At 38.1% G+C, this 13,307-nt stretch overlaps 3 protein-coding genes across 3 annotated transcripts; 1 reads left to right on the forward strand and 2 right to left on the reverse strand.

The window, feature by feature from the left end:
* Positions 1 to 1,275: 1,275 nt before the first annotated feature.
* Positions 1,276 to 2,307, forward strand: LOC106178598 (lewis-type alpha-(1,3)-fucosyltransferase). The gene has a single exon (XM_013561849.2). It carries the CDS (start codon positions 1,276 to 1,278, stop codon positions 2,305 to 2,307), a length of 1,032 nt encoding a protein of 343 aa, XP_013417303.2.
* Positions 2,308 to 3,650: 1,343 nt separating this feature from the next.
* Positions 3,651 to 7,702, reverse strand: LOC147762929 (TLC domain-containing protein 3A-like). The gene is made up of 5 exons (XM_087009091.1): positions 7,397 to 7,702; positions 6,226 to 6,312; positions 5,286 to 5,484; positions 4,960 to 5,055; positions 3,651 to 4,453 (listed from the first exon to the last, which is right to left on the reverse strand). The coding sequence occupies exons 1-5, from the start codon at positions 7,567 to 7,569 to the stop codon at positions 4,172 to 4,174; spliced, it is 837 nt and encodes a 278-aa protein (XP_086865217.1). The 5' UTR covers positions 7,570 to 7,702; the 3' UTR covers positions 3,651 to 4,171.
* An 890-nt stretch (positions 7,703 to 8,592) lies between these two features.
* Positions 8,593 to 12,930, reverse strand: LOC106168795 (uncharacterized). The gene is made up of 5 exons (XM_013547983.2): positions 12,762 to 12,930; positions 12,190 to 12,408; positions 11,447 to 11,589; positions 10,777 to 10,894; positions 8,593 to 8,983 (listed from the first exon to the last, which is right to left on the reverse strand). The coding sequence occupies exons 1-5, from the start codon at positions 12,763 to 12,765 to the stop codon at positions 8,811 to 8,813; spliced, it is 657 nt and encodes a 218-aa protein (XP_013403437.2). The 5' UTR covers positions 12,766 to 12,930; the 3' UTR covers positions 8,593 to 8,810.
* Between the last annotated feature and the right edge of the window lie 377 nt (positions 12,931 to 13,307).

The following is a 13,307-nucleotide window of genomic DNA, read 5'->3' on the forward strand; positions in this document are numbered from 1 at the left end:
GATAAAGTTATTTTGTGAAACCGAGCTCTGAACCCATTCGTCATATCTAAATTTATACTCCTTTTATCGGTCACTTGAATTCGCCCAGTGTTGTTAGAGACAGACTAATACAAAAGCAGACGCCCCCTTAAAAAGTTTATACTCACTCCAAATAGTTGGATCTTTTAACGCGTTTTATATTAAATCATGTTCATGGCGTACCTAACCTTCCCAAAGACTGATCCCCGACGACAGATTTGCCCTGTTTTTGTGCAAGTATTTTAAATACAAAAAAAAAATGATAACATAGTTGCGCGCGTACGAATTCAAGTGAAACGTCAATACTATAAATAAGGCTTACACAATAACGCTGTTGAAGCCCGAAACGACCCGAACAGGGCCGTAGCCTCCGGGGGGGGGGGGGGGGGGGGGGGGGGGGGGCAGAGGGGGGCAGCTGCCCCCCTGGAAATTGGGGGGCAAAAAAAAAAAAAATAATCGCAAAGGTAAAAAAATAATTGCAAAGTTGGTATCAATTCTGTGAGAAAAGGCACTCATAGCCACTAGACAATCATTCAACAATCTGTTTACAAAGGTGTACTGTTTTTAGCCAACTCAGTTCATGCCAAAAAGCTCACCCTCTCCGAGGGAGCTATCCCCCTGGCCAATTGGCGTGTTGTGTTGAAAAAATGACTGTACTTATGGCAAAATGAACCCACAATTTCTGACTTCTGATTGACCAATAAATAACAGTTAAAATGCACCAGAATGCAGTATTATACAGTTTTTAAAAATTTTCGACACCGTGGGAGGGGGACACCCTCTCCCACACCCTCCCCCCTCGGGGGCTTTGCTCCCTACTGTCCACTTACTGCCCCCCCTGGCATGTTGCTCAGGCTACGGCACTGCCGAAATATTGTTTGCTTTGACGTATTACATCACGCAAAGATTGCGTTGTTTGTAAAGCTCAAGTAGTTCGTTGAACAAACCAATGGCATTGAAAGAAAGCAGGCAGAATCTGCTCAGCTTTGTATAGGCCAGCGCGAGTTAATATAGATTAGTTTCAGACATTATTCGCCGAGCATACCAAGCACTATGCAGATGGGTAGAGGCTATACTAAGTTGCTCATATACATCTTAATGTGTTGGGTTTTGGTCATAATTTTTCTGCAGTTAACTTTCACTTCACGGTATGTACATTTCCATAGGACTCATAGGCCTATTACACGGGTTGTGGCTCTAACATGGAACGAAACGTCCAGCAGAAAAAAGATCATCCTGATTTGGAACAACAAAGAGATGGGTGAGTACGCAATCAACAACGACGTCTTCAGCGCGTGTCCAGGCACTGCGCAGCAATGTCTTATAACCAACGATCACAGGCATTTCCCTGAGAGCGACGTCGTTGTATTCAATGCGAAAAGGCTAGGAAATCTAAGGGAAAGGGAGGAGTCTGGATTTCCGCGTTATCACCCGCCTAACCAGAGGTGGATATTCTTCACCAGGGAGAGTCCATGCAACATGCCAAGTCTCCCGGATAGTACATGGGGTGGGTTAGAAAACCAATTTAACTGGACGATGTCGCACCGCTTGGACTCAGACATACCGTTCACTTATGGGAAGATCGTGGAGAGAAACACGCCACTGGAGAAGGATTTTGTTTCTGTAGCAAAAACTAAATCAAAGCTTGTTGTGTGGATGGTGAGCAACTGTGACACCCACAGCAGACGAGAGCAGTTCGTCATGGAATTGCAGAAATACATAAAAGTGGATATTATAGGCGCTTGTGGTAATGATATTTGTGCAAAAGAAAACATGGAATATTGCAATAGTTTAGTAAATAGAGAGTATAAGTTCTATCTGGCATTTGAAAACAGCTTCTCCAAAGATTACGTCACGGAGAAATTTTACAAAACGGTAGAATGGGACGTTGTCGCAGTGACGCGAGGGGGCGCTGACTACTCTCACCTGGGAATAAAACCCAACTGGCATATTGATGCCTTGAAATTCAGATCCCCAAAATATCTCGCTCATTATTTACTCTGGTTGGATAGAAATCCGAAAGCTTACGCCAAACTGTTGGAATGGAAAAACAAATACACGCTATACCAAGGGCAAGAATGGTGTTCTATGTGTGACAAAGTTCAGAATACATTAACAGCTCCTCGTAAAGCATATTCTAAGGAAAGGTTAACCAGATGGTTTTATTCACCTGGCTGTGAAACTCCCCATGATGTTCCAATTTACACAGAATGGCGCTTTCCATATGATAAAAGTTTTGCTTTCCCACTCCAGCACCATCACAGGTTATATAACACGGCAGTGTTATAAGCACAAAACAAAAACGTAAACAAATTATTTTCACAATTACTCAGTGAGTAATTATACCAAGATTTTGGATTTAGATCTTATTTCATTAAGCGCGCTCAAGCACTGACCAAACATAATAACCTTCCGATCTCTAGTAAACAGTAGACGAAGTGCACCTTGATTAATACTGAACTCTAGTGGTCAGCAAACGCGTCATAGTAATTACAGAGAAAACGGACCAAGCTACTACAATGCCACGTTGTCAAAAATAGAAAGATATAATTAAACGACTTAAGGTATAATGCATGAATGTTTAAGAGACACTTCGATGAATCCAGGAAAATGACCAGTTCCGGTTCAGTCAAAATTAAATATTAATAATAAAAGAACCGGGCAAATCACAATATTTAAGTCGAAGGTCTAGAATCAGTATTTCTAATAATTAAGTAAATGTTGAATCAAAAATGTCCATCCTTGACGTGAGATGTGAACCACCTGTCGCCCTAATTTTGTTATAAAAATGCAGCATTCTGCCGCATTCGGTGTGTTCGTTAAGTGTTCGGCGAGTCGGGAAAGTAGTGGCATTGGAAGGAGACATTGAGGGAGAGACATCGTGGTCACATCTTCAACTTGATGTAGTCCGTGTGTGCAGAATAAAATTCCTTTTAAAGGAAAAAGAGAGTTGTTCTTAACTTTACAGTGACGCGCTTTTATCACACGTAGAAGCCCCCCGTCACAAAACCATTGAAAAAACTTTTATTATTGTGAGCACAAAGGGGATGAAGAGCCCGGTGTGGGGCTTTTTTCAATAAACGGGTCGAAGATGATGGAAATTATCCAACCTTTTTTGGTGGAAACCGGTGTGACATGAATAGTAGTCAGCCAGCAACCTTACTACATTCCCATTACTTTGTACAAGTGACATGAATTCGTCCCATATAATGAGTCCATTACTCCGACCATGGAATTATATGTAGATAAACTTCCATGCTCCGACTAACCCTAACATGCATTAATCATAAGAGACCCCGGACTTCCGTTCCTAGGACTATACCATTCCAGTCACTTTTGGCTTCCTGTAGGAATTTTTGAAAGAGTTTTATAATACTAACTCTGAGCATCGCCGGCATGCCTTCATTTTGCAATAGCAGTACGTAGATCTGAAACAATCCACACCCGTCAAATGTCACTTTAAAGATTGAAGAATTCCCACCATCCACGTCCTGTTTATTAAAAAAAAAAAAAAAAAAACACCCTGGTCACTTCATTCCCGATGCCCTCACAATAATAAACCTTTTTAGCTCCCTTAACCTACTATTCCAAATTACCTTAAACTTCGAAAGTATTTTAATCACAACATCCAGTAAAACAAAGGTTTTTTTTATTTCCGAAACCTTGAACGAATCGATATCAACTAGTCTGAAAACATAATATATCTTACTGACTCACGTAATCCTCGCCCTTTGTATTTGCCTTCCACCGCCGCGTATGGCACAGTCAGATAAAAAAATAAAAAATCAAATACAACAAATTAAAAACTAAAAACAACGAGAAGGATATTGAACAAGCACCCTAAAAGGCCTACTGGCAAGCACAACCACCGTGCATATTGAATAAGCCTTAAAAGGCCTAATGACTTGTAACAGGTGTGATTATAAACGGAAAAAATGTGCAGTCATTTTTTCGACGAAAAGTTTTGACGTTATCAGAAGTCAATGCCATATTATATCAAGGTTTAACTAACAGAAGGTTTAAAAAACTGTTAGCTTTATTTTTTGAGCATCTGTTGATCCAGTTAAGGTAATACAAACGTTCCAGGATTCTGTAGTCTAAAAAGAAAGCAAAGTGAAAAAAGTGTACCTGAAGCTGGCATCCGTATGGTTACTCATTTAATTTTGTCGTGGACTTGGTCGTTAATATTGTCAAAAAGATCTCTATAAACTCCACGTGCCATTTGAAATGCCCAGTAGAACATTGGCACGAGAAGTACAAGGCTTCCCGTGATGCACTGCGTGGGAATTCTGACGGGTACTTCCCACAGGGAGAGGTTGTGTTGTAAGCCGTATCTCCAAAACATGTACGGGAACCTCATGATACCAAACATCACATAAGTTACAACCATCATTACACCACTTGCCATGTACAGGGAAGACGCTTTCATCTCCAACTGAAACGAAATTACGAACACGACTTAAATATGCCCTCCCTGCTCTTTGAAGACGATTTTAAGTAAGTTCTTTTAAATTTAATACTGAACTAACGATTTTGTCTAGTTGACAACATCTCCCTCCTTAGAATACAGAACTATTCTCGGTCTTGTTACGTAATCCGCGACAAAGTTATTTGATCACCCTGTCCCAATTCCTGGACAAGTGAAACTTTTATTCTCCATTTGTAAGGCTTCCTTTACACCCCTTTTTAACACCGAAGACCTATGTAACATCGCACATGGACTTCTAACCCGCACCCCCCCCCCCCCATCACTCCCGAAAAATGTCCCTTACAGCATGGACAAAATTATTTTGCCTATGCTTATAGTAATGAAGTCTAAGATCTACACGTGAAAGCGTGTTGACAGTGCCAGATAGTCACAGAAGCTCTGCTTTTTATTTGTTTTCAGTGTGTGTTTCTTCGTTTTTCTGTATGAGAATGTAGTTTGTCTGGGGCGCTTACCGTTGTCAATACACTTCTTAGGCAGATGAATGGTTCGGAAAATTGCACGAGGTAGAAACAACCAACAAAGAAGTCTCCCATATTTCCTCTAAAGTACTGAAAAATAAATGATTTTTTTAAATCTAGGGGCAACTATTATGAAATTTCAAATATATTCTTGAAGGATACAATACAATTGCAATACAGTAATAATTTTTTGCGGCACGAGCTAAGCTAACACTTTGATGATAATATAGGAGTCTGTTGAAAAGAACATCAATTTCTTTCCACCTCCCACTTAATTCAAATTCTATTTCTGGTCAACTGATATATTCCCTAAAACTCACTACTATTACAGGAAAAAATATAAGGATAACAGCCATGTGGTGAAAGATCAACAGTGCCCTCTTTCGGAGAAAACTTAGTTTCATCAACTTGTCGCCTCTCAAGTGTCTGTTTTTTTGCTCAAACGCCTTGTACAGTGCCCACGTATCAAAGTAGTAATATGGTACGTCGAAACACGGCAGCGCAATAGCAAGCCAGTGTCTGTAATACAACGATAGGCATTTTAAAAAATGTTGATTTTAATTAATTGTCTGGAAGAACGTGTTTATTTTGATTCTTTATGTCAAGATGAAGCTTTCATTCATGATCTCGTAGTTCGATTTTTTTAGAAAGTAACCCAGATCTGGTTAGATATTTTTGCAACACATTATTTGAAGCAAAATTATGCAAAGCAATGGAAAACTATTCGTCGTTTCGTTTAAAATCTCGACTTTGTAAAACAAATCTTGTTGAGATATTAAGTTTATGTGTGTGTTGTGGGGGGGGGGGGGGGGGTGTTAACGGGTACTATTTCGTCTGATCCCGCTCTGCTCTTTTCGATTTCCAAAAGACAAGTTTTCCAAATACAGGCTGTTTTTGGAAAAATGTACACTTTAGAGAAGCGTTAAAGGGGCTTGAGGAAAAAAGGCCCTCGCTGAGACAACAGAAACAAGATTTATTTTAATAGGTTATTTGACAAAAAATAAATACCTAAAAATTCAATGCGAAAAAAAAACGAGAATATGACAACAATGGCAAATACAATTCCTAGAAAATGAAATTGGACCCTAACAATAGAAAGATACAAAACTGGCTGGGGGGTATTATATATATACTTGTATAGTTTATAAATACTTATATATTTTCTACATACTTATATATTTTTTGAATAGCACCATATATTTCAATATTTCCTGGGAAAATTAAAAATGTGTATTACACAGCCACGAAAAAAGTACCTACCTGTTGTACAGTACGTCATCCTGACAGCTCATCACTATACACAGCCCCATAACACTGCCCAGTACGGAGTGCACTGCAGTAACCCCTCTGCAACACAGGAGAACAATTCAACAGAAATCATTGTGCTATTAACTTTGGGAAGTCGACGTTTGATTGCAAACCCTCATATTTTGTCCCTACTCTTGTTGTCCTTGCTGTTTAACTAAGATAATTAAATCAACACAGTGCATTAAATATATTAAGGCAAAAGTCTCCTCAACAGTTATTTTTATCAGCCTATGCATCTTGCACAGTTTAAACTTTTTTTTCACTTTACTCCACGAAGTGGAAAGATTGGCAAGTTAGAAACTAACCTGGTGTTGAATAACAGTAGGGCACATATATACCGTTTAAAAAGATACAGTGCTGCCAGTGCCCTAGTAGGTAGAAAAACCGCCTAATCTTTTAATAGTCTCTCCGCCTCCCCACACGTCGTCCCTGCGGGGTACAGTAATTAAATCTCGGCTCCGTTCGCCATGCGGAAGCTACCTGAGAAATATTAAGTGCGCATGCTCATCAGTTAAACTCGTGGTGAAGAAGGCATGGCGGCTGAAGGCGATCGAAGGAAAAAAACTCTTCTGTTCTATTATCTTTGAAAACAGAGACGAAAAAGGAATAATTTGGCCCGTAGAGCAGCAATGAATCGACTATCTACGGAGATAATATCACCAGAGATATTCACGGAAATATTAATGTTCGGAGCCGAGATTTAATTACTGTACCCCGCAGGGACGACGTGTGGGGAGGCGTGTGAGAGGCGGAGAGACTATTAAAAGATTAGGCGGTTTTTCTTTCATGTACGTCCGCCATTTTTAGGTCACCGGCTTTGTAAAGCCTGGCTTAATTCGTTGAGAATGCGCTCATAATGAGAGGAACTAAAGCGTACAACTTATCAACTTCCATGATGTAAGATTATGATGCCCCATATTTTTCTCTGTGATATGCTGGATCTGCGCATGCATTACTTCTCTGTTTCACCTTTGGAGTGAGCTGGCCATCACCTCTCCCGGTTGAAAAAAATTGTGAGTGTGCACGAGTGTCTGTTCACGCGCACGCGTAGGATTACGAATGTGAATTATATGTGTTCGTTCTTGTGTGTATTTCCATCGTTTTCTTCCTGTAATCTACTTACTTTGTAGCAATCGTATAAATTTGATCTCTGCTCAGGGTCTGGTAGTTTGCCTTCAATATGACGCGAAACAAGGTGTATATGAAGGGGAAGACCACGCAGCCACAGCCGTGCAGTAACACGCGTTCTGTAACTGAGAACTCCCGTGCGGGCACCATGGAGTCAACCGGTGTCATTTCAACGAACTTTATGTCTGCCTCTGCTTGTGTCACCTGTGATTTACAAAAAACTCCACCATATACCTTTCCTATTTGTAGTGAGATCAAAACAGCGTAATCAATTCACTTTTCGACAAAAGGGATAAACTATTCAACTGATCAAGTTATTAAAATGACCCTTTATCTGTGTGGGAAAATTAGGTCGATGATGATAAGTCAAGGTAAAATGAGTTAATAAGTCAAAGGAAGGGGGCGTGGTATTTCAATCACATATCTATTTACCGACAGCAGTTTTATCTTATGTTACATCGAGGTCATTTGAGTCTTTCGAACGCGTTATTTCCGTTAGAACTTTAAAACAATTGAAGCTTGAAATATTTTATTAAAATTAATTATGTTGATATTTTCGTGTCTTTTTCTGTTACTTTCAATTGTCATTTCTCAATTCTCATTATCACGTTGCAGTATTAACTATATTTGGCTGACATCTAATGCTGCATAAATGGACAATTCTTAATAAACAACAACAACAACAACAAAAGAACATTTCAACAAATCAATGAAGAAAAAGATTCATTTACATTGCGTTTATCATTCCACCTGACATATGTACGCATCGTTATGTAACACAATACGGTCACTAGTAAAAACATTTACAAAATGGAAAGAATTTAGAGGGATACAGATCCATAACTGAAGGAAGGACTAAAATCACCACAATATATATATATATATATATATATATATATATATATATATATATATATATATATATATATAATACTTCATTCAAGTTTATTAACGTCCGAATTTAACGTAAATAACTTAAGCCAGAACGTAGTAACTACGTAATATTGATAATCAACACGGTGTAACGTGACAGAGTCCCCCATCCATTCATATGTAAAGGTAAGCCCACTTAGGTCAGGCTAACTCTTACCATTATAATTAAAGGGAGGGTGAACTTTTTATTACACTGACCCTTAGTTTCGTTACACCGGTTCAAATCCTCTACCAGACCCCCCCCCCCCCCCCCCCCCCCCCCCCCCCCAATGACAGATATTCCTGACCCACTGACGTTATAGCTAAACCCCGGCCGAATTTGTATCGTGTCAACCCTAACCTGTACAAATGTGACGGGGACGGGTTCTCTGTTACATGAACCCTGATTTTTTCGGCAATGATTGCCTAGTGGCCACTATTGGACTTTTTCCAGTAAAACCTTTCTTTTCAAGTCATTTTGATGGCTTCATCCAAGCTCAGGGAATAAGTCCGCTCAGCACGTTGACAGACGAAAAGGTCAACGGGTCGCTTGGGTTGTACGTCACGGGATATCTCGTGAAAAGCAGTCGGAGGTTGAGATCTCGAATCACTCCCTGGGTAAGTGTAATATTCTGGTAGAACGGTACATCTATTGGCGGAGTTTGGTATGCTGAAAAATAGTTTGTTTTAAAAATAAAAAATAATTCCTCAACACCGCACTACATAATTGCGTCTCAGCGCTGTTTCCAGATATCATTTCATATAAAATATATTATGATTAATGATCATTAATTAGAACTGTTATATGAACAGTTTTAACAAATAAAAAAAAACTAATAAAAAGAATGATAGCTTGAAGAGATCTTGACATGAAATCCAACATATAATTGTTTGAATAAAAAAAGTTATAAAATTCTCTCTGAAATATCGTAATTGTTAAGAGACGTGTAAGATGATGATTTGAGAAAGAAATTGATCATCATTGAACATATGTATTGCAGGGGCGGATCCTGGATATTTGAAGGGGAGTCCGTTTTTTAGGACTGACATGCCTCGGATTGCGAGGTCGGCGAAGCCTTCACTGGTCTTCTTGGCGTGGGGTTCGGGGTCCGCTCAAGGGCTTAGAAAAAGTTGGCTTTTGGAGGGCAAACGGTACGGTTTAGGACTATGATTCAGCTAATCAAAATTCTAGTTTCAAGAAGAAAAAAATATAATAAAATTTTCAGAAACCGAAGGGGGAGGGGGTCCCCCTAAATCCGCCACTGATTAAGAATACCTTTCCGATTAAGTGGAATTTGCCCATATGATGTTAGGCCCTACTGTTCCGGCGGGACTAAAGTGCGGCTAGTTCTATAGTGTTGTTTAGGTAATAAGGGACAGACGCACGTTTCTAATTTTTAAGTCCGATGCCCGGGTGATCGTAAGCCCAGACTATGGCCTTAATGATGGGTTGTAATTTGCACATACTACTTGAGATTTCCGGATAACAGAATATCAGATAGCTGTACCGGGTATTTAAGCATTCCTGAATTGCTCATTGTCAACGTGCATATTCAGCTTTAAAACTAACCATCATTTTATCTGTAAATTCTTTCAAAGATAAAAACGTACCAAGATGATATAAAGTCTATATCAGCATCAATATCCATACCTTGAGCCATGGACATAATGTCCATGCTTGAGCATTACTTATGAAAGTACGCGTGGGAAATTAACGTGCCATGCTTGTTTCAAGCAAGATTTTTGTCCAGAAAAATAACTTTTATACACCTAATAAAAACCTTAGGTTACGTAATCCTACACTCTCCCCGAAGTAAGATTGTGTCAACTCTGTTACTCTGAGTCTGCGAAGATGAAATTAACGTACATGACAACCTTCGACGTAAGATACGTTAAAATAATGTCTTCAGACAAGAAAGGAGAAACATGATACCTTGATGATACTAGGGGTTCCCGAACTTGACGTACATGCAGCAAAAATATTTATCCCCTATTAATTGAATGCTAGGAGAACAACAGCTAGTGATCTGGGTAATTCCTTTAAGAAGATAGATACGCCTCGTACTGTTATATCTTTTTTAATGCGCTGAATTGAGTCTTTATAAATAAACGGTTTCTTTTTCCCCCTTTGGGCATGATGGTAGCTGTTTTAAATTATTTGGATTTTAAGGCGGAATGAGCAAACAACTGCCGCTAAAGTCTTCACGACAATTTCTTTTCATCCTATTGACAATAATTTTCACTTTATGCCCAATATCAGCTTCAATGTGCCATTAAAAATAATAAATAAATAAATAAATAAATAAATAAATAAATAAATAATAAGTACATATGCACGGTTTCAGTTTTCGATATTTTGACTACATACTGGCACATGTACCGGTACATGTGTATCCTAAAAACAACGAAAAGTGAATTGTTCGTACTCTCACTTTATCATAGGAAATAATAAAAAAAACTTACGGCCAGATTCGATTGATTCGCATCGACCTATCGCATTAGCAGCCCCATCACAAAAGTAAACGGGTATTCTCGACACCAAGTATATATCATTGAAGCTGCATATCAAAGATACAGCTGGCTGAAAAGTGAAAATATTAAAATATTATATCGTTAAATAGATTCAAATTAAGGCACATGCCGTCTTAATTTCTGGTGACATAAACAGAATTTGGCTCAACAATATCTTTGATTATTTCTCACAAAGACGCAAATGTTCATCTGAGAAAATATTTCTTCATCTACGTCCTACTATTAAGTTATTCAATCCTCTCTAAAACCTGAAGTACACATATTTAACAGTACACGCTTCCAAGAATAATAGCAGAATCTCATAGGAAATTTGATATACTGTCGTCCATAATGGTTGCTGTACCTAAGGATTGTTTTTCTTATCTTTCTTTCTTTCCTTTTCCTTTTTTCTTAAAATAAAAATAAACCTAGTCTTAGTCTTCTATCCTTTCATTTTTCTTATTATTCTCAAAATTATTTTGTAATTTGGCACTCCATGTGCAATAGTTTTCTCTCTCTCTCTCTCTCTCTCTCTTTTGTGCATTACACTAAAAGAATAAATGATAGTGACACCAAGATCTAACAAAGATATGTGACGTATAATGTAAGAGAAAAGACTTACTAAGAGAAAGTCTACAATGTCTTGGGAGACAGTAGACGTGGTACCGCTGCCATCGAAGTTGACTTGACTGAACGATGATATACCCAAACAGTCCGAGGCCCTGGAGTTGCAATCCAAATCAGAACGACAAGGTGTGCCTGATACTGGAAAATAATATATTTGTGAATGAGTGAATATTTTAGTCATCATGTAGAATTAGGATCAGGAAATATGAACGATGGCACAGAAATATATCAGTTTAGTCAACTGTAAATGTGTTTGCTGAAGTTTAAATATTTGAAACGTGGCATATTGAAGTAATTTCATGAAGTATTAAATTTTATTGAGAGTTTTCATTTGCATATTTTTACAGAAATTCTCTGACTGGATAAATGTTTGATAAAACTAATGATGAATAAAACTAATGTATGTGTAGACTGTAAACGGCAACAATTAAGATACATGTACTTTGAAATTAAAGATAACACCCAGGAAATCATTATTGATTGATGTAATGTTTTGAGCGATTGGAAAAGGTCGCTAAATGAATAATGGATTCAAACCGATTTTGACCAAAAGGCTAGTTAGTCCTAGAAAGTATTGGTAATGAAAGAAAAATCGATGCTCAAATCTTATTTACTGGCACTTTAAATTAAAAAAAAATGAAAGCAAAATGAATCGATCACAATTAAATAAAGATTCTGTCGTTAAAAGCAAGACACATAAGGAAAATGTTACATCTGAAACGGTTTCCGAATACTTACTGCTTGTACAGTCAACATCGATATCTGGGGAGGCGGTAAGGTTATACGTCAGGTAGTATCCAGCTGGACACAGGCAGGCCTGAGCCGACGTTGTGAAGAGGAGGAAGAAAGGGTTGAATGTACATGCCCCTTGTTGCGTCGTTAAACCATTATCACAAGCCAATATTTGTCCAGAAACTGCCGCAGCGGTCGTGCTGCAAGGGTTGAGAAGGGTATTACCTAGAATTGAAACATGAAAGCCATCTCGTTAAATTGAAGTTACTGATATGGGATCGCTTCAGTTGCTCAATTTATAATGCTGATTTTCTTTCTAGGAATTATATATATATATATATATATATGAATTATATATATATATATATATATATATATATATATATATATATATTGTGAACTGTTAATACACTTGTAATGAAAAGAATAACCTTCATAATCTGTACGCTCTGGTGCAATCGTCTCGAAAAATAGCCCAGGTTGTTTTGAAACTTGCGAAAAAAGAAACTACCATTTTGTGCTGAGAAAGCTCTCAATAAAAATCCTATGTATGAAAATTTTTAAAATGTCCAACTTACCCATTTTTAAAGAAGGATGGGAATAGCTTCGACTCTTGTGAAACGGAAATACTGTCTGAAAGTTCTACCAAAGAGGCGGCGAAGAAAGGGGAGATGAGCCGTCTATATGCGTGACACAAAGTAGGAACCTGCCGGTAATAACATGTATTAGCATAAATGCCAGCAATTTGCGTATCGCCAAAAATGTTTATTCATTAAACCAAGAAGGGTACATTAAACCAAGCAGTAGCTTTAATGGTTTCGCGTGGCTAACGTCTGAAAATCTATCATTGAAGCTAAATACCACTTTGACCAAAACACCAAACAACCTTATACTTTACGCAGGGCCCAAACATTTTATGCACACGTGCAGTTTTACCCAAGGAATTAGATGGGATATCTTATTTCTTGGTCTACCTGAACCTGAAACTCTCACTTTGAAACCCCTAAAGACTTTCATTCCAGGGCAATGTCAACTTTTAGTATTTTTATTACTTAGTCGACTGCATTTTCAATTAGTTTTAATGCAGTTAAAGAAATGTATCTTATTGTCCTTATGAATTAAAA

Source organism: Lingula anatina, chromosome 3, assembly GCF_051362555.1.
Source record: "Lingula anatina isolate TDL-2025a chromosome 3, LinAna3.0, whole genome shotgun sequence".
NCBI lineage: Eukaryota > Metazoa > Brachiopoda > Lingulata > Lingulida > Lingulidae > Lingula > Lingula anatina.

Bases quoted from the DNA above. Each gene is read 5' to 3' on its own strand.
- LOC106178598 (XM_013561849.2), top strand. From the start codon at position 1,276: ATGGGTGAGTACGCAATCAACAACGACGTCTTCAGCGCGTGTCCAGGC.
- LOC147762929 (XM_087009091.1), bottom strand. From the start codon at position 7,569: ATGACACCGGTTGACTCCATGGTGCCCGCACGGGAGTTCTCAGTTACA. The intron at 5,485-6,225 runs GTAGGTACTTTT...GTTGTATTACAG, and splicing joins GATGACGTACTGTACAACAG to ACACTGGCTTGCTATTGCGC. The intron at 4,454-4,959 runs GTAAGCGCCCCA...ATTTCGTTTCAG, and splicing joins TAAGAAGTGTATTGACAACG to TTGGAGATGAAAGCGTCTTC.
- LOC106168795 (XM_013547983.2), bottom strand. The intron at 11,590-12,189 runs GTAAGTATTCGG...ATTATTTTCCAG, and splicing joins CGATGTTGACTGTACAAGCA to TATCAGGCACACCTTGTCGT. The intron at 8,984-10,776 runs GTAAGTTTTTTT...ACTATTTTTCAG, and splicing joins CGAATCAATCGAATCTGGCC to CATACCAAACTCCGCCAATA.